General features: G+C 33.2%; 1 protein-coding gene and 1 long non-coding RNA gene across 2 annotated transcripts in view; both read right to left on the reverse strand.

Moving 5' to 3' along the window:
• Positions 1-16: 16 nt before the first annotated feature.
• Positions 17-16,000, reverse strand: LOC149774222 (uncharacterized). Its single transcript, XR_016416949.1, has 4 exons — positions 15,877-16,000; positions 12,538-12,660; positions 11,940-11,981; positions 17-8,904 (listed from the first exon to the last, which is right to left on the reverse strand). It is a non-coding gene; the product is annotated as an uncharacterized LOC149774222 (long non-coding RNA).
• Positions 16,001-16,232: 232 nt separating this feature from the next.
• LOC149774223 (uncharacterized) overlaps positions 16,233-24,467 on the reverse strand; it is a 29,711-nt gene continuing 21,476 nt past the window's right edge. The window contains exons 8-9 of the mRNA XM_089945645.1: positions 18,902-18,985; positions 16,233-16,309 (exon numbers count right to left, since the gene is read on the reverse strand). Coding sequence (XP_089801771.1) covers positions 16,233-16,309; positions 18,902-18,985 — 161 coding nt within the window. The remainder of the gene's footprint in view (positions 16,310-18,901; positions 18,986-24,467) is intronic.

A 24,467-nucleotide genomic window follows, 5' to 3' on the forward strand; every position in this document is an offset into this window, starting at 1 on the left:
AGACAATAATTCTCAGTGTGAATAAGATTATTTTATTTCCCAAAAATTAGGTTATTTCAATAACCCCAAAAATTATTTTTTTACACCACCTTGTGGGAAGAAAATAATTGTGATTGTCTTAAAAAATGTCATCACAGTAATAATTTTAGGAAGGTTGAGTCATATAATCTAATGAAAGATGAGAGTATTGTAATTAAAAGGGCTGATAGTCAAACACCATTCTTATTATCAATCAGGAAGACAACATCAAAGAAGCTGAATTTCAATTAAATGACAAAAAAGTACAATAAAAAAATGTATAATGAAGACCCTTCATTAGAAACAAACATTTTGACAAGAAATTGATGAAATCTCTACACCCTTCATTACAAAATTAAATTAAAAATTTAGATTTGCACTGACTTCTAAGAAAAAAGTGTTTTGTAGAAGAAGATTCTGATACTTTACAAATGTACACCTTAATTCTATATATTGCTCAAAACTTGTAAAAGCTCTTTACTTTTCAATTATCCTGAAAGGCCTATTTTAATTGAATTTCATTCATATACAGAGAACCTAACAAAATTCATAGTCTTTTGAAGACACTGAACAACATATCTTCCTTCATATGTTAAAGATACTACTGATTTCATTAAAACCTTTAAATCAGTTTCACAAGACTTAGTATCTCACTCCTTTTATCTTTAGATGTAACACCATTGTTTACAAACACCACATGTAGATGGTATCGAGGTGAGTCAATCCTTTCTTGACAATAATCCTACTAGTAACAAAATACTGAGTGAAGATACTTGTAAAATAATAAAAGTAATACTGGAAAATAATCATTTATAGTTTCCAAATAATGTGTACAACAATGGGTAGTCCTACAACTCTTTTGTGCACTTCCCTTTTCACAGGTACATAAGAGAAAGATTTTCTTAATAAAAACACAATCTCAATCCAACCATTATCTTGAGCCAATAATCTGGATAAGACGTGACATCTTTATGGTCTGGAACCATTCAGAAGAACTAAAAGAATTTATTTATCACCTAAATAATTTCAAAAGCACATCAAAATCTACTTATACTGCATCCAAAAATTACTGAAGAAAAAAAACTGAAACAACACTTTACAAAAGACATGATGATTTGGGCTAATAGAAGAACAAAGAATTTGCAATTTTTTATCTGAACTAAATTGACTGAAAAAATTATTCAACTAGATATTACAGATGCTGAGAAACATAGAGGTATTACAGATATTACAGATGCCTGTGCTCTTAATGAACATATATTACAGAAATATCTATCTTAAGTTAATAGATCCAATGCAAAATACAAAATGTATTTTCTCTACATTATAACACTGACTGCTTATTAAATGATGTAATTTAATTTATAACCTCTAAAAAATTTTAACATGCAATATGTTGGACTAACATGTTAAAATGTATCTAAATAAAAACGAATGAATAATCACCATTTTCATTTTACAAAAAAAATCAACAAGCCTCACCCCTCAAAATATTTCCATACATTTTAAATTAATACAGATAGTCATTCTTTAACATAATTTTTTATGCTGATTTTGCGTATGGAGAGATGATAAGACTGATCAAAGAAAGGAAATGGATTCATTGTTTAGATACTTTGTATCCAAATGGCCAAAAGATTTTTTTGAAGAAAACATAATCTCAACCCAACCAGAATCTTAACCCAATCATGTGGATAAGACTTTCACATTATATCTTTATGATCTGGAACCATTCCATAAGAAAGCATTATAATACAAAATTGTATACAATTTGAATAAAATAAATGATATATTGTATACATGTTTAACAATATAAAATATAATTGTATGCATGTATGCTTGTTTCTACATTGTGATTTCAAAGATTTCTGAGACAGAATATATATATATATATATATATATATATATATATATATATATATATATATATATATATATATATATATATAATTAATGGAATTACACATAAAACTGGCATATGGATGAAGAAAATTTATGCTAGTTTGTAATTGTGGAGAAAAACGCACATAGGAAAACTTTTGTTGATATTTAATGGAATTATATATACAACTAGTTCACAGATGGAGAAAATTTAAGCTAATCTGTAATTGTGGAGAAAAACACAAAAAAGCTTTTGTTAATTTAATATGTCGGAAGGGGTTATATCAGGCACAAACTTAAGTGTTTTTGGAACTAAATTCCATCTGTGTCTGTAGCTTTAGTGGTATCTAGTTCCATGAGATAGGTATAGACATCAGTCTTTTTTATTGTGAATAGTAAATTCTATGCTTGGTTGTGTTTTCCCACTGAGGGCTGTTCCATTACAAAATAAATGGGACCTGTGGAAGGCACTTTTAAAGATGCAATTGAAAATTTTCTTATCATTATAATATGAACTCTGTGAAATCAAAGTACTCTGGCATATATTTTTTAAAAACCTACCTTCCCTGGGTACCAGGTATGTTTAAATGGAACAGCCCTGACAACTTCAACAATATCATTACTATTTCAGGTTGCTGAAATTAGGAATGTGTTTCACTCATAATAATAATAATAATGTCTTTATATTAGAATGGTACTCAAATAGTTATAAAGAACAAATCTACCTTGGGGCCCTCTATTGCATGCACTAATTTTAAATGTTCATAAATGATGTGCACAACACACATTTGCACTTGTGTCTAGACACTTGAACTGATACTATATAAAAACAAGCATGTGATGGTTTAGGTACAAATTTACATGGAAACCAAGAATTTAACTAATATGTATCCATGCAATTATCTGTTCATGAAAGGATTGTGCAGTTTAAGTGTGTTTAATTTCCTATGGAACATTATTCCATACAAATGTGTCTGAATACGTAAAGTTTTTTTTATTAAGACTTTCAATTTGTCTTGGCAGTGTATAATTTCTTGAAATCATGAACCTCAAATTAGGAATAATATATCTTACACTGCTATGGTCAATTATGATGATAGTATAAATAATCAGGAGCTGAACTGTTCCATATTTCATGCTTAATTTTTGGTTTTCTAAGAAATATATGTATGTTTGGATGTATGTAGCAGTGCTTTATGACACCTCAACAAAAAAAGTGGCTATGTTGTGCCATCAAAAAGTAAAGTTAAAGAGATTTTAAAACTGAATAAAAAGATATATTAGGAAGATAAAGTCTTCCAAATAAAAGTATGATTAAACACAAGATTAAATATAACAGGTAAACATGTTAAAATACTATAAAATATTTTTTTTTAAAACCCCAGAAAGGCCACAATTGTAAAACTTAGAAATATACACTCATATATACATGCATATACAATTTTAATAAAAGTCAGCTGTTACAATTCCTCAGAATTGGAATGGAGTATGAAGTATGATTTTGCAAGCTCTTTTTCATAACTGTTTGATTACCCCATAAAATATTGCAACAGTAAAAAAATGGCCTCATAAACTATGTAGAGCATAATGCCATGTTTCAATGGAATGTTGTTTCTAATTTTCCTAAACATGCAAAGGTAAAAATATTTTAAATGATTTTTATATTGTTGCTGTGCCCAGTACATAAACTATTATCTACTTGCACACTAAGTGGGCAACTAAGTCAACCAAATATATAAACTTTGTCTTCTTCTATTAGGAAAGTAAAAATGTCTTTGCCCTGCCACTGAGCGACAGCAGGTTATGGCTTTCGAGATGCTCCCTTAACTCAGCCAAGTTGCTAGTGTTTTAGACCCAGGTGAAATGTACTGCATGCAGCCTTAGCAGGTGTTCATAGGAACTGTGCTGATAAAACAAAAACTACACATTCACAGGTGTTTATTTTAATAGCTGATTTACCATTAACTCTTTTCCCTGCAAGATATCACTGCCTGATTTCTGCAAGTTATCATTTGATGATGGAAACATACCATCTTGTGTTTCAAAAATAAAAACATCATTATGTAAATAACAATTTGTTTCAAGAAAAGAATCAACAAAAGCACATTTTAAACATATTTTTGAAAGATTTTAACTGCTGTGCTTGCATTATTTTTTAAAATATAAAATCATTTTCAAACCGTAATTGCACATGTCATTTGATAATAATGATGGATATTGCTCTGGCAGGGAAGTAGCTCTTAGATTATTTACACATTTCATTGTGCACATAAAGAAAAATGTACAATTTATAGAAAGCAAAGTCTAAGTATTATGTGACAGAATATTTAGCCTAAAAATTAAAAAAATTAGTTCAGAAACACATGTGACAGTACCATGTTGTGGAATTGGGGAATGCTGTAAAGGTGAAAGTTGTTTTCTTGCATCACTCAGTTTTGTGAAAATCCACACACAAAAAAATAAAGCAGCAAATAAAATAATATCCAACCAATATATGATGTTATCACAAGTACATAGACAAATATTAAAACCATAAAGTTGTAATTCTATCAAGGGATTGTCATAACAAAACTAGAAAGTGAGTGGTCAAATGATTCCTTTTCATGTTAAGAAAATCCCCGTTTCTTAAACACAAATGCACCCACATGGCACACACTGTGCTATATTTCCATATTTGTAATGCTTCAGTCCATCATTGATGAATATCTTAAGTAATGTTTTATCAGAAACAATGACAATAACTGTCCAAGTTTTGATGTTATTAAATGGCAATCCCTTACTTAAGATTGATGTACCTTTCTTGGTCTCAACACCATGTAATTTGGCCATATGACCTAATATGATCACATTAGAAACAATACATTGTTATTAACACTACCTACCTAGATTACAGTTAATCAATTGCCCAACAACAAGCAATTTAATTTTTATATTGCTGAAAGCTTCACCTGAAAAAATGAGTCCAAAGATTATTTTCGAATCAATTCCCTAAATATGCTGTTGTAAATTTGAGGTTACTAATCAATGACCGCTGCAGTTTGAATGGATGAACACAATGGTGTGAGGCTACTCATCAATGACCGCTGCATTTTAAATGGATGAACACAATGGTGTGAGGCTATTCATCAGTGACCACTGCATTTTAAATGGATGAACACAATGGTGTGAGGCTACTCATCAATGACCACTGCATGTTAAATGGATGAACACAATGGTGTGAGGCTACTCATCAATGACCACTGCATTTTAAATGGATGAACACAATGGTGTGAGGCTACTCATCAATGACCGCTGCATTTTAAATGGATGAACACAATGGTGTGAGGCTATTCATCAATGACCACTGCATTTTAAATGGATGAACACAATGGTGTGAGGCTACTCATCAATGACCACTGCATTTTAAATGGATGAACACAATGGTGTGAGGCTACTCATCAATGACCACTGCATTTTAAATGGATGAACACAATGGTGTGAGGTTATTCATAATAAACACTGCAGTCTGAATGGATGAACACTACAACATGGGGTTATTCATCAATGACCAAGGCAGTTTAACTTGATGAACAAAATAGTGTGAGGCTACCCATCAATGACCACTGCAATCTAAATGAATGAAAAGTATGGTGTGAGATTCCTTGACATAAACTATGGTGCAAGGTTATGGATCAATGACCACTGGTTTGAACTGATGAACACTATAGTGTAAGGTTACTCATCAATAACCACTGCAGTTTGAATGGCTGAAAACTATGCTGTGAAGTTACTGTTCAATGACTATCGTGGTTATGAGGTTACTCGTCAGTGACCATGGCAGTCTGAATGGATGAACACTATTTATGAGGTAGTTCATCAGTTATCACTGCAGTTTGAATGGATGAACACTATGGTGTGAGGTTACTCATCAATGATCCCTAGTTTGAATAGATGAACACTATGCATGAGGTTACCCATCAATGACCCCTACTTTGAATGGATGAACACTATGGTGTGAGGTTACTCATCACTGACCCATAGTTTGAATGGATGATTACTATGGTGTGAGGTTATTCATCAGTGACCCCTAGTTTGAATGGATGAACACTATGGTATGAGGTTACCCATTAATGACCCATAGTTTGAATGGATGATTACTGTGGTGTGAGGTTACTCATCAGTGACCCCTACTTTGAATGGATGAACACTATGGTGTGAGGTTACTCATCAATGACCCATAGTTTGAATGGATGATTACTATGGTGTGAGGTTACTCATCAGTGACCCCTAGTTTGAATGGATGAACACTATGGTATGAGGTTACCCATCAATGACCCCTAGTTTGAATGGATGAACACTATGGTGTGAGGTTACCCATCAATGGCCCCTAGTTTGAATGGATGATTACTATGGTGTGAGGTTACTCATGAATGACCCCTAGTTTGAATGGATGAACACTATGGTATGAGGTTACCCATCAATGACCCCTAGTTTGAATGGATGATTACTATGGTGTGAGGTTACCCATCAATGACCCCTAGTCTGAATGGATGATTACTATGGTGTGAGGTTACTCATCAATGACCCCTAGTTTGAATGGATGAACACTATGGTATGAGGTTACCCATCAATGACCCCTAGTCTGAATGGATGATTACTACTGTGTGAGGTTACTCATCAGTGGCCCATAGTTTGAATGGCTGAACACTATTGTGTGAGGTTACCCATCAATGACCCCTAGTTTGAATGGATGAACACTATGGTGTGAGGTTACCCATCAATGACCCCTAGTTTGAATGGATGATTACTATGGTGTGAGGTTACTCATCAGTGGCCCCTAGTTTGAATGGATGAACACTATGGTGTGAATTTACCCATCAATGAACTTTACTGTCTGAATTAATAAACACTATGATGTGAAGATATATTGACATGTGCTCTCATATGTATATGGTACAGGGATTATTTCAAACTGGCATATAAATGTTTACAAATGCCATTTAAAGTTTTAGAAGCTAAAATTAAATTTGTTAAGTGGTAGTTGATTAATTATGTTCACCTAATTGTAATTAAAATACTGTAATCTAGGTATTCCCATCAATTAAAATGAATTAAATGTACGGTTTCTGCTGTGCTTTTTTGAAGTCACAAGGCCAAATTACACTTCATATTTCTCTCCATCTAAACATCTACACTTTTAAGTATGAATAGACTGCATATTACACTTAAAAAAGGTGTTCACAACATACATACAACACAGTTCTCTACATGAAAATAAATTATTGCTTAAACCGATGATAATTGGAAGTATGCATACTGAGAAGTAGAGAACCAGCACATGGATACATACATATGAACATGTGTTTCAGATATTCTAAAGAAACTGGAATTGTACAAAAATGGACTTGAAAGCAACAGTCAAATGATCTTGTTTGGCAACAGTTTAGCCAAGCTAGGACCAAAAACATTTTGATCTCAGACACTCTGATTTCATTATCAAGGTGAGGTCTCAGTGCCTTGTTCCTAGTTTTAATATATGTAGTTATGTCCAAAAGGGCTTCAGTAAACATTTTGTTTATGCCTAAAGTTAACTTTGATATATTTTGTAACACCACATCAAATACATAATCTCATTACTTTTCCAAACAATTTTGAAATGAAGTATGTTGCCCTAACTAAATCTGTATTTGAAAGTTATGTCAATTTGCTTCCAACCAATCCTCACAAAGGGCATTTTCATTATTTTAGCAGTTTCTCAGCACCTTATGTAACTAAGATGAATCCTGCCATTCTATCCATTTAATTGTTTTGCCACATTTCCCTCACTGTTCATGGAAGCTGTGGTAATTGTGTACCACATGGTATGTTACAATTGAACTAGTCTATGCAGTACTCATCTATGCAGCACTTCATTATAGCCCCATATGATCCTCCCATAGTACAAGATCTATGTATATTTTACATTCAGAATTCTTTGAGTAAATATAACTATGTAGCTGGTCATAGAGCTTTTAAAATAACTCAAGGTCTGGAATTTCCCTGGCATAATTACACTATTTGTAAACAGTTCGTAAAGTCATAGATCTTGATGTTTTCAAGTAACTTTTTGCTTCTTAAGGATTCCATGGAGAATTGTTTTTATCAGATTGTCCAAAAAGTAATTTAGTAAAAAATATTATTTGTACGTTTCTTGTAGTTGGTGAGATCCATTTCTTGTGACAGTAGTCTCTTAATTATTGTACTGGAAAGATTTCAGCAATAAATCAATCTGATAATTTTCCATTAATTTACGCCTGAAATACACGCAGCACATAGAAAACCTGGACCAAACTTTCTGGATGATTGCACTTGGGGCAAGGAAGGTAGTGATAAACAGAACACATATATTTAGAAAGAAAAGAAAATGAGATAGGAATAAAAGCATACATGTAACAACTATATGCACATCAAGTATGAAGACAATTGGAAATGCACTGGTGTGCCAAAGTCATGAAAAAATTGCATGTCTTGTAACAGTGTAAAAATATAATCCATGTCTTGTAACACTGTCAAATATATTAATCTACGATATCAATGCTTGACAGAAACTCAAACTAATCTGAGAAGTAAGCTTGCCATGAAATTTATTTAAAAAATATAAGAAATCAATAATATATTACATGTTTCTATTTGAAATATGACATATTCAGATCTTATTGTCATTTAAAGTTCAGTAGAAACTGACATTATACATTTATGAATGTCAGTCAACCCCGACTCCAACTTGGGTTATAAATCTCCCTCTTTTAACTTTATATACTAGTAAAAAAAATAAAGTGATATTTGCTCTGATAAGCAACACCTTGACCTTCTTCTACTCCTCCATTAGTAAGTACAACCCATGACTATCAGCTTCAACAGTGCATTCATTGGATGATTCCAGAAGCTAATTTACAATACGTAATTATGTAGTCAAAGCTTTAATGGAATTTGATGGCTTTCCTTAGGTCATGAATTCTTAACCATGAACTGTGAATGTTCCAGGATCTAAAAGAATAAAATTGTGGTAAAAATCAAACTGAAGCAGGGTATATGGCAAAATAATAATTAAAATAGCTGATTTTTAAATTATAATAGCTTTGTAAAGTTGTAAGGCTGAGTGTGGTTCCAAAATAGTGATTAAGGACTGATACATTTTCAAGCAACAAAAACAAAGAAAACCTGCTTGGCACTACCAGATTACGGTGTCATCATTTGAATACATAAATTATTCAGCTTAATGTATTGTTACATTTGCCATTTTTAATAAAGTCCTAGTATATTTTTCCAACTAAAAGTAACATTATCAATAGTCACACTAAAAAATGAATTTCACTCCTCCAGGTAAAATCTGTACATGTTATTCAATCAAGACATTTAAATATTTTGGTTAAAAAAGTTTAACTGATAAAGTCTACATCATTTACTTACTTGGATAAAGCTGAATAGTTAGCACATGTATATTATATAAAGATATATGTGATGCGATGTGATGTGATTTTGATTTTTAACGTAGCTTTAACAATTTTTCAGTCATACTGCTATGATGTCTGCAATGTGGCAGTTTATAGTGATGTCAAGCACTGGGCATCATGCCGCAGACATGTAGCATGATGTCCCGCCCAGTCACATTATCCTGACACCAGGCTGGCCAGTCCTAACACTAACCTCTTAATGCTGAATGCCAAGCGAGGCAGCTGTTAGTACCATTTTTTAAGTCTCTGGTATGACTTGGCCGGGGATCGAACCCACGACCTCCTGCATGCGAGGCAGATGCTCTAACCACTAGGCCACTGGAGCGGTAAAGATATATATATATATATATATATATATATATATATATATATATATATATATATATATCTGTGTGTGTGTGTGTAGTTTACTGATTGTTAAGAAGGTCAAAGTTTGATATCATGCTGAAGGAATCTTAAGAAATAATAAAAATAAAAACACACTTATAAAACACTTTGATGTAAAAATATTTCAAACTATGTAAACACTGAATATTTTGGTTTGTATGCATTTTTTCAAGAGAAATAGTACATTTCTGGTTTGTGTGATAAAATGTGCTTGCATCAGAAATTGGTCTTAGTGCATGCAATTGAAAATGATATCAACAATTATGATTCAAAGTCCATGAACGGTTTTGTTCATGTGGAAATTTACACCGAATGTCACAGAATTAAACTCTTTTATTTACTGAACACATGTACTTGGGGTTTTGTTTTTTGTGTACAATGTTACCCAAGGGTGATTTATGTTTATGTGTCATATTTCGAAATAGTGAGTTTGGTTCATTCCATGCAATATGTGCGAAGTGCTCTCAAAGGAACGAACTGAATGCCTATAATGCACAGACTGTCTGTGTATAAATATCTCACCGTACATAAATTTCTTTACAATACGGAATAGTCTTGTCAGCCGTCAGTCTGCTTCAAGGACTTGCATATCTTCAGCTGTAGAGCTGTCTGTGACCAGAGGGTCTAATGTCTGTGTCCGGAGTGTCTAGTGTCCGGTGTGGCTAGCATCTGGTGTATAACGTCTAGCGTCTGGAGTGTCTAATGTCCGGAATGTCTAGTGTCCGGAGGGTCAACTGTCTGGAACTAGAGTATATATGTCTGGGACCAGTCTTCGGAGAGTTTAGCATCTGGAGTGTCTATTGTCTGTGACCGAAGTGTCTGTGAAAAGAGTGTATGTCACTCTGGTCTGGAGTGACCAGAGTGTCTAATGTCTAGGGTGTCCGAAGGATCTAATGTTCGGAGTGTTTAGAAGTGTTCGGAGTGTCCGGAGTCTGCAGCAGCTGTGAAGCTGAACTGTAGTAGCTGTGGGCTAATTTTGGGGTTCGTAAAACCCTATGTAAACAGTGTACTAATGACAGAGTATATCTCTCTTCATGTAACTTGTTAGCTGTGGGCTAATTTTGGGGTTCATAAAACCCCGTGTATATTTCGGGACTGTAAAGATAAGTTGTATACCTGTCCCTCTATTTTTATCACCATAATTTTGCTACTTGAGTGAATGCATTTTACTACAGGACCAAAATTTTACATCGTTTACTATCTGAGAAAACTATATCCATCGTTTCATTGTCAAATCATTGTGAACCATTCATCCCTTGTCTTTGTATTTGCTAAATTAATTTATTTGTATTTTTCATCATTAAGTCTGTGCATTCTTATGTTAATTAAATCCAATATTTGGATTATATATACATGCACATATTCATAATTTATTACTCATGCAAGTCATCCATTATTAAACATTGTATTTATATCACGGTCAAAAGTGTTCTGTTCTGAATCCAAAAAATCCCACCCGATTATCTTGTTACACCGAATAAATTTTAGTGTGGAAAGGGAAAACAAAACTCTGAGATGGGTACCACTGGTTCATAATAGGGGTATATACCAACTAATTAAAAATGTTAATTGCTGGATACTAATTTTTGTACAGAGGCTTTTGCAAACCAAGGTAAAAAGCAGAATTAATTATGTAGTATGACCATCAATAAAAATTAAGCAGTAAATTAATTTGATTAACTGACACCTATTTCTGCTTTTTGTTAGCTCAGGAGAAACCAGAACTAAAATAAATAATAATCATTCTGCACATGCTATGTTAACATGCTTCCTCAGTTACTGAGCTTTATTGAGCAGCCAAAGTTCTAAACCATAACAACGGAAAGAGTACAGAGACACCCTAAATTATTTATTAATAAATGTATTTTCATCTTATTAAAGAACCAATTTGCACTAATGTGATTGTTATATTCTTGGGTTACTGAAGCCTAATTCTTGATGATAAAAATAAAAAACTGATGCATCATGATAGCCAAAGCCAAATAGATATGAACAATTAATTCTGTACACCAAAATTTGTATAAAAATTTGTGTCAGTATAAAATATTTAAAAAAAACAGCCCACTGTTCTAGTATGCAACTAAGAAAAATGTTTTATTTATACCAAACTTTTCTTGATATCTTGTGCCACAGATTAGTAGAAAGTAAAAAGGATGAAGAAAAAAAAGTAAATATACAAACCAGATTGGGCATCTTCATAGTCACTTGAGTCAGCCGACATATCTGTATCATCAAAGACACAAAAGGTCACACAATTAGGTAGTCGGTTATATTGTGTAATTAATAAAAGGATTTGATGACTAAATGGAGAAAGATGCATATCCTTTTGTTAGCAAAAAAGAAAATTTCAAGAGAAATTACTAATCATCAACTGATAACTGCTGATAATTTCTCTATGGGTTCAGATGATAACCATGTGCATAATTCTGCTTAACCAGTGTGAGCCATAGTAAAAAATTTTTAGCAGATCTACTCCACATGACATTTCATGATGGCTAAGTGAACCAATTATATTTTTCTTCTGAACACATTCACATACCAACCGATAAGATGTTTCTTCTATTGATGTATAAGAGCTTAACTGATTGGCTGGTTGACGATTTGTTTTTGTTTGTATATATTCTCAATAAATGAAGAAATTTTACTGCAGACAGGCATGGGTGAAAAGAGAGCTTAATGGATTTCTGCGAGTGGCCAGCAATGAGGATAAACAATCAGTTTGATCAGTCATGTATACATATATATTCATGTATTGTGTGCAGAGAAATATGCTACTTACTGTCACAAGTTTCTTCAGAAGGTACCAATGTCAACCCATGGGATGGCGCCTTTAATTTCTCTCTTTCTTGAAACCGTAATTTGTTTTGCAGATGGTACAACTGCCTTTTAAGTTTTTTGTTTTCTGGGTGAAAGGGGTGAAAGAATCAAGAATAAACACTGCCATAAGGATGAAGTATGTAAAATTTTAATGATTATTTGTGATTCTAACAAATGTTCAAAATCAAAACAATGTTAGCATGGATATGGTACAGAAAACTGTACAGATATTGTAAACATATATATGATTTTATAGATACAATGAGTCTCCTCAAGTCGAAAACCCTGAGATCCAATTTTTGTTCAGATTTTAGAAGTTTTCAATTTAATGAGGCTTGTGCAGATGTAAAAAAAAAAAAGCCTTTTGTGTGCTTATGTGATGAGAGAGAGAGAGAGAGAGAGAGAGAGAGAGAATGCAATTAAGAGAGCATCAGTGTTTGTATGAAAGTGGGGACAAAATTAAGAAAACTGTTATTTTTTTATTTTAAATGCATGCATTTAATTAAGAATTTGCTAAACAGTTTCTGCTTCTACCTAAAGTCATATCCTGTTACAGGAATAAATACAGTACTATCAACCAGCCCCTCCATGGTTGAGTTCACATGAGCACGACTGATGAGGCATGGTGAAGATTTGTACTAAGTTATCCTTCCAATGTGAAGCATTATAGCTTTTATAGCAAGTGATATTGGAGGGAATAAAGTCCTCCAAGAGCAAAGCATGGGCTTTTAAAAATTCAATTGAGCTGTGTTGTATATAACAAAGATGTATGTGCTTTAGTATAAACAAGATCTACATATATTATTGGGTGATCCTGAATATGATTGGCTGAGCTTGTCAACAATCTAGAAACTACGTTCCTGAACAGGTTTGTTAAAACTTGTAAATAGTATTATAATACCAAGATGTTTAACGAGTTTGATTATGAACACTATACATATTAATGAAGTAATCCTGTATCTGATTGGCTGAGCTTGTTACCACTCTGGCAATAAAATTCCAATCAAATTCTGCTCCACCTCAAATTTATACCATTATTGTTATAGACAAGATGTTTAAAAACTGAGACCAGTGCATATGGATGATATGGATGATTGGCTGGGATTGTGACCTCTCTAAATCTAGATACTATATTTCACATCTAGTTTCTGCGCAACTTAGTAAATAGGTTTATCTCATCGAGATCTTGGATGACTTAAATTATAAATAAAGGACTGTGTACATTAATTATGCCTTTATCAATAGAAACACATTTTCATCATGGTATAGTAAATAGGTAAAATCAACATGGTATGCTGCTCAGGACATACTTTACATGTGTTTCTGCAGGGTGACTTAATCCTGTACAGTGAAATGGTCATCTATTAGTGTGTATAAGCCATTAAGTAACATCATGCCCACTTGGACCTCCTATTAGTAAGTATAATTTTACAATTAGGGTAAGCTATTCAAGACAGATTTTGTTTCATAAAACAAAAAGATCGCTAAAATTGAAAATATGAATAGAGAAAACATGAAAAGCATTAGATTATTGTTTAATCTTAAATGACAGACATATTTCAAACTGCTGGATTCTGAATAACTATATTTGTAATATTAAGTTTCTATACACATGTGCATTTGACTAAAACAAGCCTTATGGTCTCATTCTAAAAGTTTAGGTTTGCTTTCAGATTTTTTCAGTGTAATCAATAGTAACTAAGAAGGTTGGCACTTAACGCAATGAATGAAGTTAAATTTCAATCAGTTCTTCCCATCTGTCATCATATATTAGTGTATCATTTGTGTTGTTTTCTTGAGTCATCCCTTTTTCACTAAAATTCAAACTGAATTACATGTATGTGTTTTTTTTCTAAAAATGATATGTTGAAAAATTATAAATATTTTTATTCAACTGATGCAAAGTTGTTGCATCAAAACAAGTTACCCCTTTCCAACAGTCTTCCTTTCATTCCTGTAATTTGTTTACTTTATTCTGAATTTCAATGAAAAACTGAGCATATTATGAAATATCAATGCATTAATCTCTTAAAAGAATTCTGAATTGAAAGAAGTCAGATATGTCAGACAAAATTAGCAAAACATTAATAAATGTCCCATGATTGACACAGTCACTGAAATCTGACTAAATAATCATAATGTGCCAAATAAATGTATTGACGCTGACTTTCATCTCTTACTTAGGCACTTGTAAAAAGTTAATTGCAGATGCTGCAGATGTGTGATACTGTACCCAATTCTAATTCATCTCTTTCAAGAATAGATGAGAAATCTAAGAAAATAAACATTCTTAACATAATTTATGTTGCATTAAAGTTGGCCATTATATGAAAGCATGCATATGCATTACATTGTACATATGAAATGGATGGTATTTATTCCATTTTCTTTCACAACTGAATAGTTTGTGTTCAGAATATGAACATACATCCAGCTCATCTTTATAAAGTATTCATATTTACATCTCAAGGTTAGACATACAGTTGTTTTAGCAACATCTGCAAGTTTGAAATAACATCTGCAGAAACTGTTCATTTCAAATGAAGCATGCCATTTAAAGCAACAGAAGATAATGGCATGATACATAGCTCAATTATTTTAAAATTTTATTGGAGCAAAGAAAGGAAAATGCTCAATCAAGCAAAACATTTAAGAGGTATACAAAAAACGGTCTTCTAAGTCTGTCATGATTTATTCTTTTTCTTAAAAACAAAGAGCATGAGACTAACTATTTATAGAAAAATGAACTTTATAAAATGTTTGCTTTATTTTCAGCATTACCCTGTAAAATAACAGCCAGGTATATTATTACAAACCATGGACAAAAAACTACTATGCTCATTTGTTACCCATGCAGCAGGTGATGAGAGTTTCTTGTTTCACATGGGATATGCATAAAACCTGCTTTACCAATCACTGCAAGTAGGTACAATTTTCTCATCTCTGTGGTACAACATTATCTTTCACAGTGTTTAAATGAGCCAATCAAAGCGTCTCTTTCAAATAGAGTTGCTTATTGACTGACAGAACGTTTTCATTGATGAGTGGGAGACTGTTGCATTTTGTTGTTGATAACATATTTTTGTTTATGCATACTGCTGAGAAGTGTGGAGATCTTGGCAGATGCAGCCATGGGTGATAAAGGAAACTAGCATATTGTCAGCTATGTATTGCATTGATGCAGATAAGTGTTACCTTGCAAAAAACAAAAAAGACCTGGATGAGTAAAAATAATATTTTGTTACGATAATCAAAAAAGTAACCTGGTTTACATATTTCATAGACTTCAGGAAGTATATACCTTTCATAGAAAGCTGCATTTCTGCTCTTAAAACTCTCTGAGAATCAAATATGCTCTTAAAAAGATCAGAATCCATGTTAAAATTGTTGACCATCTGAATCCTTTGTGTCGGGCTTTCTTTGGGCAATCCTGATCTGAAAGTAGATAATATATGATGTAAACATGTACTTAACAAATATAAATACAAAATGTGGCAGCACAGAGGAAAAAGTATACACTAGCACACAGAAATCTTCATAAGACTCAATGACCAAAAATATATCCTGATTTGTACAGAACAAATTCCAAAAATGTAACTGAGCACCTAATGCTGTACTGTAATGACATCTATTTTCTGACTCTACGGTTGGAAAGCTTCACAATCCAGCCTTCCAACATACACCAATCCAATTGTCTTGAAAACTGAGCCGAATGAGCTGCAAAAAGTATTGATCTGAAAGCAGACAATACATTATGCAACATTAAACTTAAGCTTTTGTAAATCTTGACTGCTGTCTGCTTTCTAGCATCAGCAAGTTATCAATTCTGAACTTTTGATCTGTGATGAATAGCACTTTCAAGGGATATGTAACAATGAAGAGCAATTGTAAGTGACACGATACATTATTTTTACAGAAATAAGCTTTTTGACATGTTATTTGAGTAAAATTGTTCATAACATCATCAAGTGATATGGCAAAGAAAATTCCATCTGTAACTGTTATGTATATTTGCAAAGTTAGTTATTTTTTTAAATATTCATTATAGGCTATGGGTTATGTAAGATTGTATTTTGTAGCTGACTTTGTCCAAAATGAAGATAATCAGAATCATTGATTTTTTAAAAATTCTGTAACAAATAAATAAACAGCTGCTATTTTCTCTGTGAGTATTGGTTTGATGTTAGGATCATTATCCATAGATGTAAACATATTTATTGTGGCCTGGGTCAAGGACATTGTGTTTACTATATTCTGCATTATAATTTTAGCAACAGATTTTATATGATAAACATCTGGAATCTTCTAGAATGAAATTTTCCACATGGCAATATTTTTTAAAGAAAATGCTAATTGCGACCTAGATCAGGCAGGAGTATACAATCTTTGTTTACTTGAAAAATTATTTATTCCTGTGATAACATCTGGGCATATATCATTTAGATTTTGGTTTGGGTGATATTATTTATTATTATCTGGAAATACAAAGTGCCCAATTATATTCTTGGAAAGAGACATTAACTGGGAATTACAGTAAATTCAAAGGAATCCCTGGATTATATTACTGTGATTCAATCAAAGACTGTTGGCACATAAATACAATTCTGGTCATTGGTACCTTAGTATGTTAGAGACTACCGGCCACTACATGCACATCAACACCTTCAGCATTGGAAATTATTTGGAATATCACCAAAGATTATTCAGTGCTTTATTTATTAGGACTTACGTAAGTAATTCTAGGATTATTTGGGAATTAATTTGCAAAACCGTAAGTTACTTATTTTTTTAAATTTTCACCTTGTATTCTAGGGGAATTAAATTTTCATTAAATTTTCCAAAACTTGTTGGTTTTTTGCTCTTTTCTTTTACTTTGTTCAAGACCACAGGGTTGTAACACAACATAAAGGTAAACATGTGACTAAAATTAGTTGTACTGCAGAAAATTCAACAAAAACTTATAAATATATTGGTAGGCAAAGTTTTACTGAAACAGATTTTGATCATTATTATGATTTTAAAGTCCCAGTTGCAGTGGTTTTTAAGTTTTTGCTACAACTAATAAACAGTTTTAAACATGAGAAGAGTCTTTTCTTTTAGTGGGTTTTCAAATAAAAGATAACAATATGAAAAAAATGAATTAAACAAAATTAAATTTTAAATGTCTGGCCAGTTATTAAAACAGTATATAACTATAATTTATTAAGCTGAATGGAACATCAATTACAGTGTTGTTTTAGAATCCATTAACACTGTCATACAGATAAAATGACACCCCCAGTTGAATTTCAGTATTTATCAGACTTCACTACTAAGAAAACCCCAGTAAAAATAAATTGTGTATATATATATATATATATATATATACATATATATATATATATATATATATATATCAATGCAATAAACTGACAATGAACAGTGCAAAACTAGTATCTAGCTAGCCTGAGTGCTTTCGACCCTTTAAACAGTCTTTTTCAAAGGCAAATACAAAAACAGAAAAATGGTTACATAAGCAAAACTTTACATGGCTGTTTCTACAGGAATTCAACCTTTTAGCTCTATTATATGTCAACTATTTTATTTCAGCTTGTACTGGAACATATTTGTATTGACCTAGATAATGATGAGCCATAACGACATCTATTATTTTATGTAAATTTATGTAAGCACAGATTATATCCAGGATATTTCATAGTAGTCATAGGCTATTAAGCAAATTCAAAGAATTATTTAAAAGAAAATGTATCGGCTGCAAAATATAATTGCACAAACAAAGCATGATACAAGTTCAAATTCAGGATGTTCCAAGCACATCTGAAACGATAGTACTTGATCCCTGTGAGAACACCATGCTCTGATCAAGACCATACAATTAAACACACCCTGAATTAATCTTGTTCAAATAAGTCTTATGATGCATTCAGGAATTCATAATTAATGTCTTGATGACTGAGACTTACTTTGTGTTTCACAGTTGTCATAAAATACACATTATTGTTAAGATCTTAATCTCTACAAGAAAGATACCTTGTATCAATCTAACCAGTTGCTTTCCAGTGTTTAGCTTCCGACCAAAACACACAGATGATGATAAACTGAAAACAATTAGTATGGAAATAATACTGACAGTACTGTACATAATAAAAGTACCTTGTAGCCAATTGAGGAACAAAATATTTTAGACTTTAGAGTGTTTTGTTCATTTAATTACTACAAATGCTCTATCCAATATTATACTTTAACCTAGGGAGTTTACGTTAAATATACTGGTCTCCAAAACTAGTCAAAAACCTAATTTCAGCGATTTCAGTCATAAAACATACCTGTCATCATAGGAGTGCTTTGAACAGCTTGAAGTTCTATGCCGTGTTCCTGTTCCATGTTTGTATTCTGACATAGCATCGCACCTATCAAGATAATATTTTCAAAATTATGCTTAATTACATATAAACAAAAGATAACTACTCCTGATTTATCATGAATAATGTTGCATTTTTTTTGCTTACCACCTATTCACATGAAATAAAAGTTGTCATCTAAAACTGAAATAAATAATTAGTAGAAAATTTCTTTCAGTATGGGTATAAGTATTTGCAATTAGAATTTGTTTGAAGATTTTTTCTTACCATGTTGGTAGATATAAAATTTGCAAGCAGCTGCCCTTTTAATTATATATTTTAATTATCTCTTTCACTTGTTGGACATGAGAGAAAGCACTAAAACGCCAAACACTTCACTTCATTTTTGTGTAAAGAAAGTTTGCTGCAGTTGGCAGTTTTTTGATCCAATAAATTTATCCTATTTTTATCACATTTAATGTATACATTTTACAGACGCTATATTCTTAACACTGTAATAGTTTTCAGATGGGTAAATAACATTCCTGGACATCGAGTTCACTTTTTAAAGCTGACAAATATATTTTAACAAATTCATGATGAAAGCAGACCAGATCCAATGTTTGCCTCTGTGATGCTATATGTATGAAATAGAAATCCACAAGTTTTCACTATATCTTGGATCAAAACATTACATTTGAATGCAAGGCTTGAATCTCAAGAGCTATAATCTTCATGAGGTTGCTCTGGTATTGTGAGACCCTTAAAGTACACTAAGCATATAATGCACTTCAGCCATGAAGCAAATGTTTGAGGAGTGATATCCTGTTTCCCAGCATTCAAAGGAATTAAGAGGCATCTGCATCTTCCATGATTTGTCTCAAGTAGTGCTTGAGAGCACAAACAGGATTTTGCTGTTGCTCATGACGTGATGAAAGTGTGATGACTCTTTGGTTACTGACTGACAGTAAACTGCTTCTGGCTACAAAGCCAGGTTGTGTCAAGTGGACCACTGAACCGACTGATCTGAATTGTAGTTCGAGTAGACAGAAAGGGCATTTAGCTCACTAACTCTGCACACAGGGGCTAAAGCTATCAAGAAACATGTCTTGTATCATATAATTTTAGTGAAATGTGGGCTAGAGGCTCATTTTTTAAAAACTGAGCTATGTTAAAACCCAGGACAGGTTCCATTTTGGAAACAAGGTGAGGAATTTTGGTTGACTGAGATCAGAATTAGCTAAAAGACCTGAAAGATGCTGAAATGTGTTCAATATATAGCGGTAACCTTTGATAGTGATGGAGGCCAGTGCTGTTTCATCTCTGGGAGCCAGAGAAAAAAGCAAACCCGATGAAGGATTGAGGCACTAAAAGGGATGATGTTACTGCTCTGGCACTAGTCCCTGAAAATGCGCCACTTTCCCTCATAAGCCTTGATAAGTAGATCTATCACTAGGTCAAATAGATCGGTGATCCCAGAACATGTCTCATCTGAGAAGGGCTATCAGAATCAACTCGCAATTCTGACCCCATAACTTCTGGCTTATTTTCAGGATCAAAACCATGTGAGGTAGGTAACTTGTGATAATGCCTTGTTACATAAAGGTCAATCATCAGACAGCACAGATCAAAGTGAAGACCAAATGACTGAGAAACCATTCCATGTGATCTATTTGACCTAACCTGGATAGAGTATTGGCCAAGACAATGAGTCTGCCAGGAACATGTCTGATTTCTACCTTGATATGGAGATTGTCACACTAACGTAGAAACTGCCAAATCAAAACACACAGGTCAGGTGATTTGGTGCCCTCCGGTTTGAGATAGGACACCACAGCTGAACTGTTGGACATACAGAGAACTGTTTTCCAAGCCAGCTTAAATATGGCATGGAAGACGTTCTTATACACTTTGTATTACAATGGAGCTGACACATGGAAGGCTGTTAAATTCTTGTCAAAAGCCAGAAGGTCCATACTGAAGGCACTGGAATGCATCTGATACCAGTGAGGCAAGACAGCTGCTTGAACCTGGTTGTCTGAGAAGAACAACTTACAGTTGCTCAGGTCACCAATCAACCCGAAAGCCAGCCATTAATCTCTTTAATAATCTTTGATGATTGGGGAAGCAGCTGAAAAGTCTGCATCCCCAAAATCAACCAATGCCCTGACTATGTGATCCTGGGTAGTGGTAGTTCACTCACTGTGCACCAGGTCCTTATCTGGGTCGGCTTATAGCTCAGCATAAGTCAGGTTGGGTGGCACTGACAACTCTGGCTGGTCATATTTGATAATGTCACTAATTCTCCCTTGTGGGTAGGCAGTCAGTAATCAAAACTGACATAGCTGGCACTGCAGGCAGGTGTGAATAGTGTGTGGTCAGCTCAGGTGCTGCTGGTATATAGACAGTGCATCAATCACCAGTACTGGCCACTCCAAAGGCCAGGCTGAATGCTCAAATTTCTCAATGAAATCTCCGGTATAGTAGCAATAAGATGCCAAATGCATAGCTAAACAGATAAATCTATCACTAAGATCATCGTATGAGCTATTTGGCTGGACCATTTCAATGAAAAGGTTCCCATGCTAGGATGGTTGGACTGCTGGTGGCAGCTGGATGACTGCCAATGATGGAACCAGTGTTGATGGCTGGTAACAGTACAGCAGTATTAATAGTTGGATCCAACGGATCTGCCATGAACCCCATGCACCAGGCTTAAAAGCCTGAAGGCAATGCTTGGACATGCAGTGGGACCTTTCCTACTGAGCTACCTAAAATGGGGAAAACAATGAGTCTGAATCACCAGCAACGAACCATAGGTTGTCTTCCTTGATTTATTCTGTCTTTTCTTCCCTTCAATACTAAATGGACTATTACTCTAAACATGCATTTCACACATTTACTAAACATTTCTCCCGAAATGACACAAGAGAAAACAAAGCATAGATTAGTAGATTTTTATGTGACTAATTAGCTAATAGCATAGATTGGCAAATCAGTATGTAACTGACTAGCTAGCATGATAGCCCAGACTTCCTCTGAACATGTATTAAAGACACTGCACATCACAGACAGAGTATACTTAGTATAAACAAAACAAGAGTCATTGCCGACTTTCATGCTTTGAAGTTGCATATATAGCAATTAAATGACATTCTGCCCAAACAACACAAAAATTAATGTGGAAACTAGTAATGTATTTAAAATACTGTTGTAAATAACAGAAGTTAAAGTGTCATATCAGAAACCTTTGACCCTGTTATGAACTTACGCACAATACTTAGTTAATAACTGTACAACAATACTATCAAAACAGCATGAAATATGAATACACTAAGCATGAGTATCAAGCAGTACTTCAGAATTTTGCTAAATAAGAGCATCCATAACAGACAGAGTAAGCAAAGAAAGTCAAAGGCACGCCAACTCATAATGAGCTTGTATATGGCCAAGGACAGCATGATGGGATGGGGGTCTTTAAAGTCCCAAAAGGTGACAAAATCACTAAAAATTGGTGGAAATTGTAAAATAATGCACATAACCTGCAGTAGATTGATAAATCTGCACAATAAATCCAAAAGGAACATTGGGTGGGCCTATACAAACAAAAAACAGCTGGATTGTTGGAGGATAAACTGTGTGATGCTAGCTCTTACAGCCTCGAAGCTAAAAGTAGCAATACTTGGCAGTGCCAAGGGGAGGTGGTGGGTAAGAGTTACTGCCTATTGTCTATTTGAAATAGCCAGGATAAGATCATTTTCATCTTTTAGTAGGGCAGGATTTGTGAGGTAGCCGGCTCATGTTCCTAATGTAATGTGACTGGGAACATATTTGAAGGAGAAATGTAAAATAAGCAACATTTTAACTTCAATTATGAACAGTAAATAGTTGACTGCATACACATATATGATCATTACACCATGCAGCTAATTGTATTACCCTAATTAGTATGTCAATTACAACTGAATTAGGTGTTGTCAATAGGTAGCAAAAACAAAATAAAACAGCTGATGTGCTACACAAATCATTATCATGTACCTCAATTACAAAGTGGTTAACATCTCTGAGCTGTGAGTTTTATCTGTTCTTGTCATCTCAGTTTTATTCAGTGGCATGTTTCCTCATAACATTTAATCTGGATAGAGTCAGTTCATCATCCTAAAATTGCATTAAAAAATGACTTTTCTTTGATTAAACTCCTGAAACAGTCAAAGTGCTTTGGCATGTTTGCAAATTAGGTGGGATACCTTGCCATATTTGGAGTTTAATATGGTGATTACTTCAAGGAATGAAAATATGGCTTAGGATTTTCAGAGGTAAGAATCGGAATAGGTCTATATTATTTCAACAATATATTCATTATATTGTGAAACAATCTCAATACTAGAACTTGCTTCAATCAGTTACATACATTATAGTAAAAGCAATAAAGGTCATGTATGCACATTTACACATCTTAAATATAACATTTTGTTTAAAAATTTAATACTAATTTTGACAAATCAAAGTCTATTCAGTCCAGATTATCAAATGTTCTGCACTTTAAATATCATCATGATGAAAAGTATCGATATCTACAGACTTTTACAATGGTGGTCACATAATAAACTGGGTCAAGAAAAGAACATGTCAAGTCTAATCGTCACAATATAAAGTAGTACAAATTTGTTTATCAACATGTGTAGCATTCATTGTGACATCATAACGTGTGATTCAATCCACATTGTTCTGGATCACACATTTAAGTTCATCTCATCCAACAAGCTCCACATACTTTTTAGCATTGATTTTGTGATATGTATTTCTCGGAACATGTAAATAATGATCTTTCAAAGGAATATGAATGTACGAAGATCCAAATAAACTGAATAATTGCCATTTAAAGGCATGTGGTCTCAAATTAAAAAATTACACCCATTAATGATTCGATGATGAACAGCAACATGACACGTGTGCTTTTTACTATAATATAATTGGTGTCATTGTTATAGTCTGCAGTCAATTTTCAAGCAATGATTGAAACTAATTGATAGGCTTTAATCAATTAATTTTGTTAATATTTTTTATTTCTATTGAAACAGATTTAGCAATATGATACCAGTAGCAGTTCATGAACTTGCTGACAGAAATTAAAGGCAATCTACAACTTTGGACCAGTCACAGTGGATATGTAGATGCCATGCACATTTATCATCAGTGACATTTTTTCTGGCCAAAATTTTCATTAGCACATAAATTACCTGGCCAAAAATAAATATTTTTGTAATGTGGATATTTACATTAAAATTATAGTGCAATATTAAATTAGGATGATTGTAACAAGACTGCCACTGAATAAGAAATTGAAATTATAGTCATTTACAATAAACACATTCCCAATGTTAACATAAGTTGCTTCCCCTTAATCAGTGAACTTTACCTTGTAAACTTTCCAAAATAGACTAAGTTTAATAACATTCATACTTTAAAAACAAAGTGTTTAAGGCAAATGAAACACAGAATGGAATTTTTCATCTTTAACTTTAAATACACAACTTAAAATGCATGTCAT

The sequence above is a fragment of the Sinohyriopsis cumingii genome, unplaced genomic scaffold (assembly GCF_028554795.1).
Source record: "Sinohyriopsis cumingii isolate HCF-2022 unplaced genomic scaffold, ASM2855479v2 utg000379l, whole genome shotgun sequence".
Lineage (NCBI taxonomy): Eukaryota > Metazoa > Mollusca > Bivalvia > Unionida > Unionidae > Sinohyriopsis > Sinohyriopsis cumingii.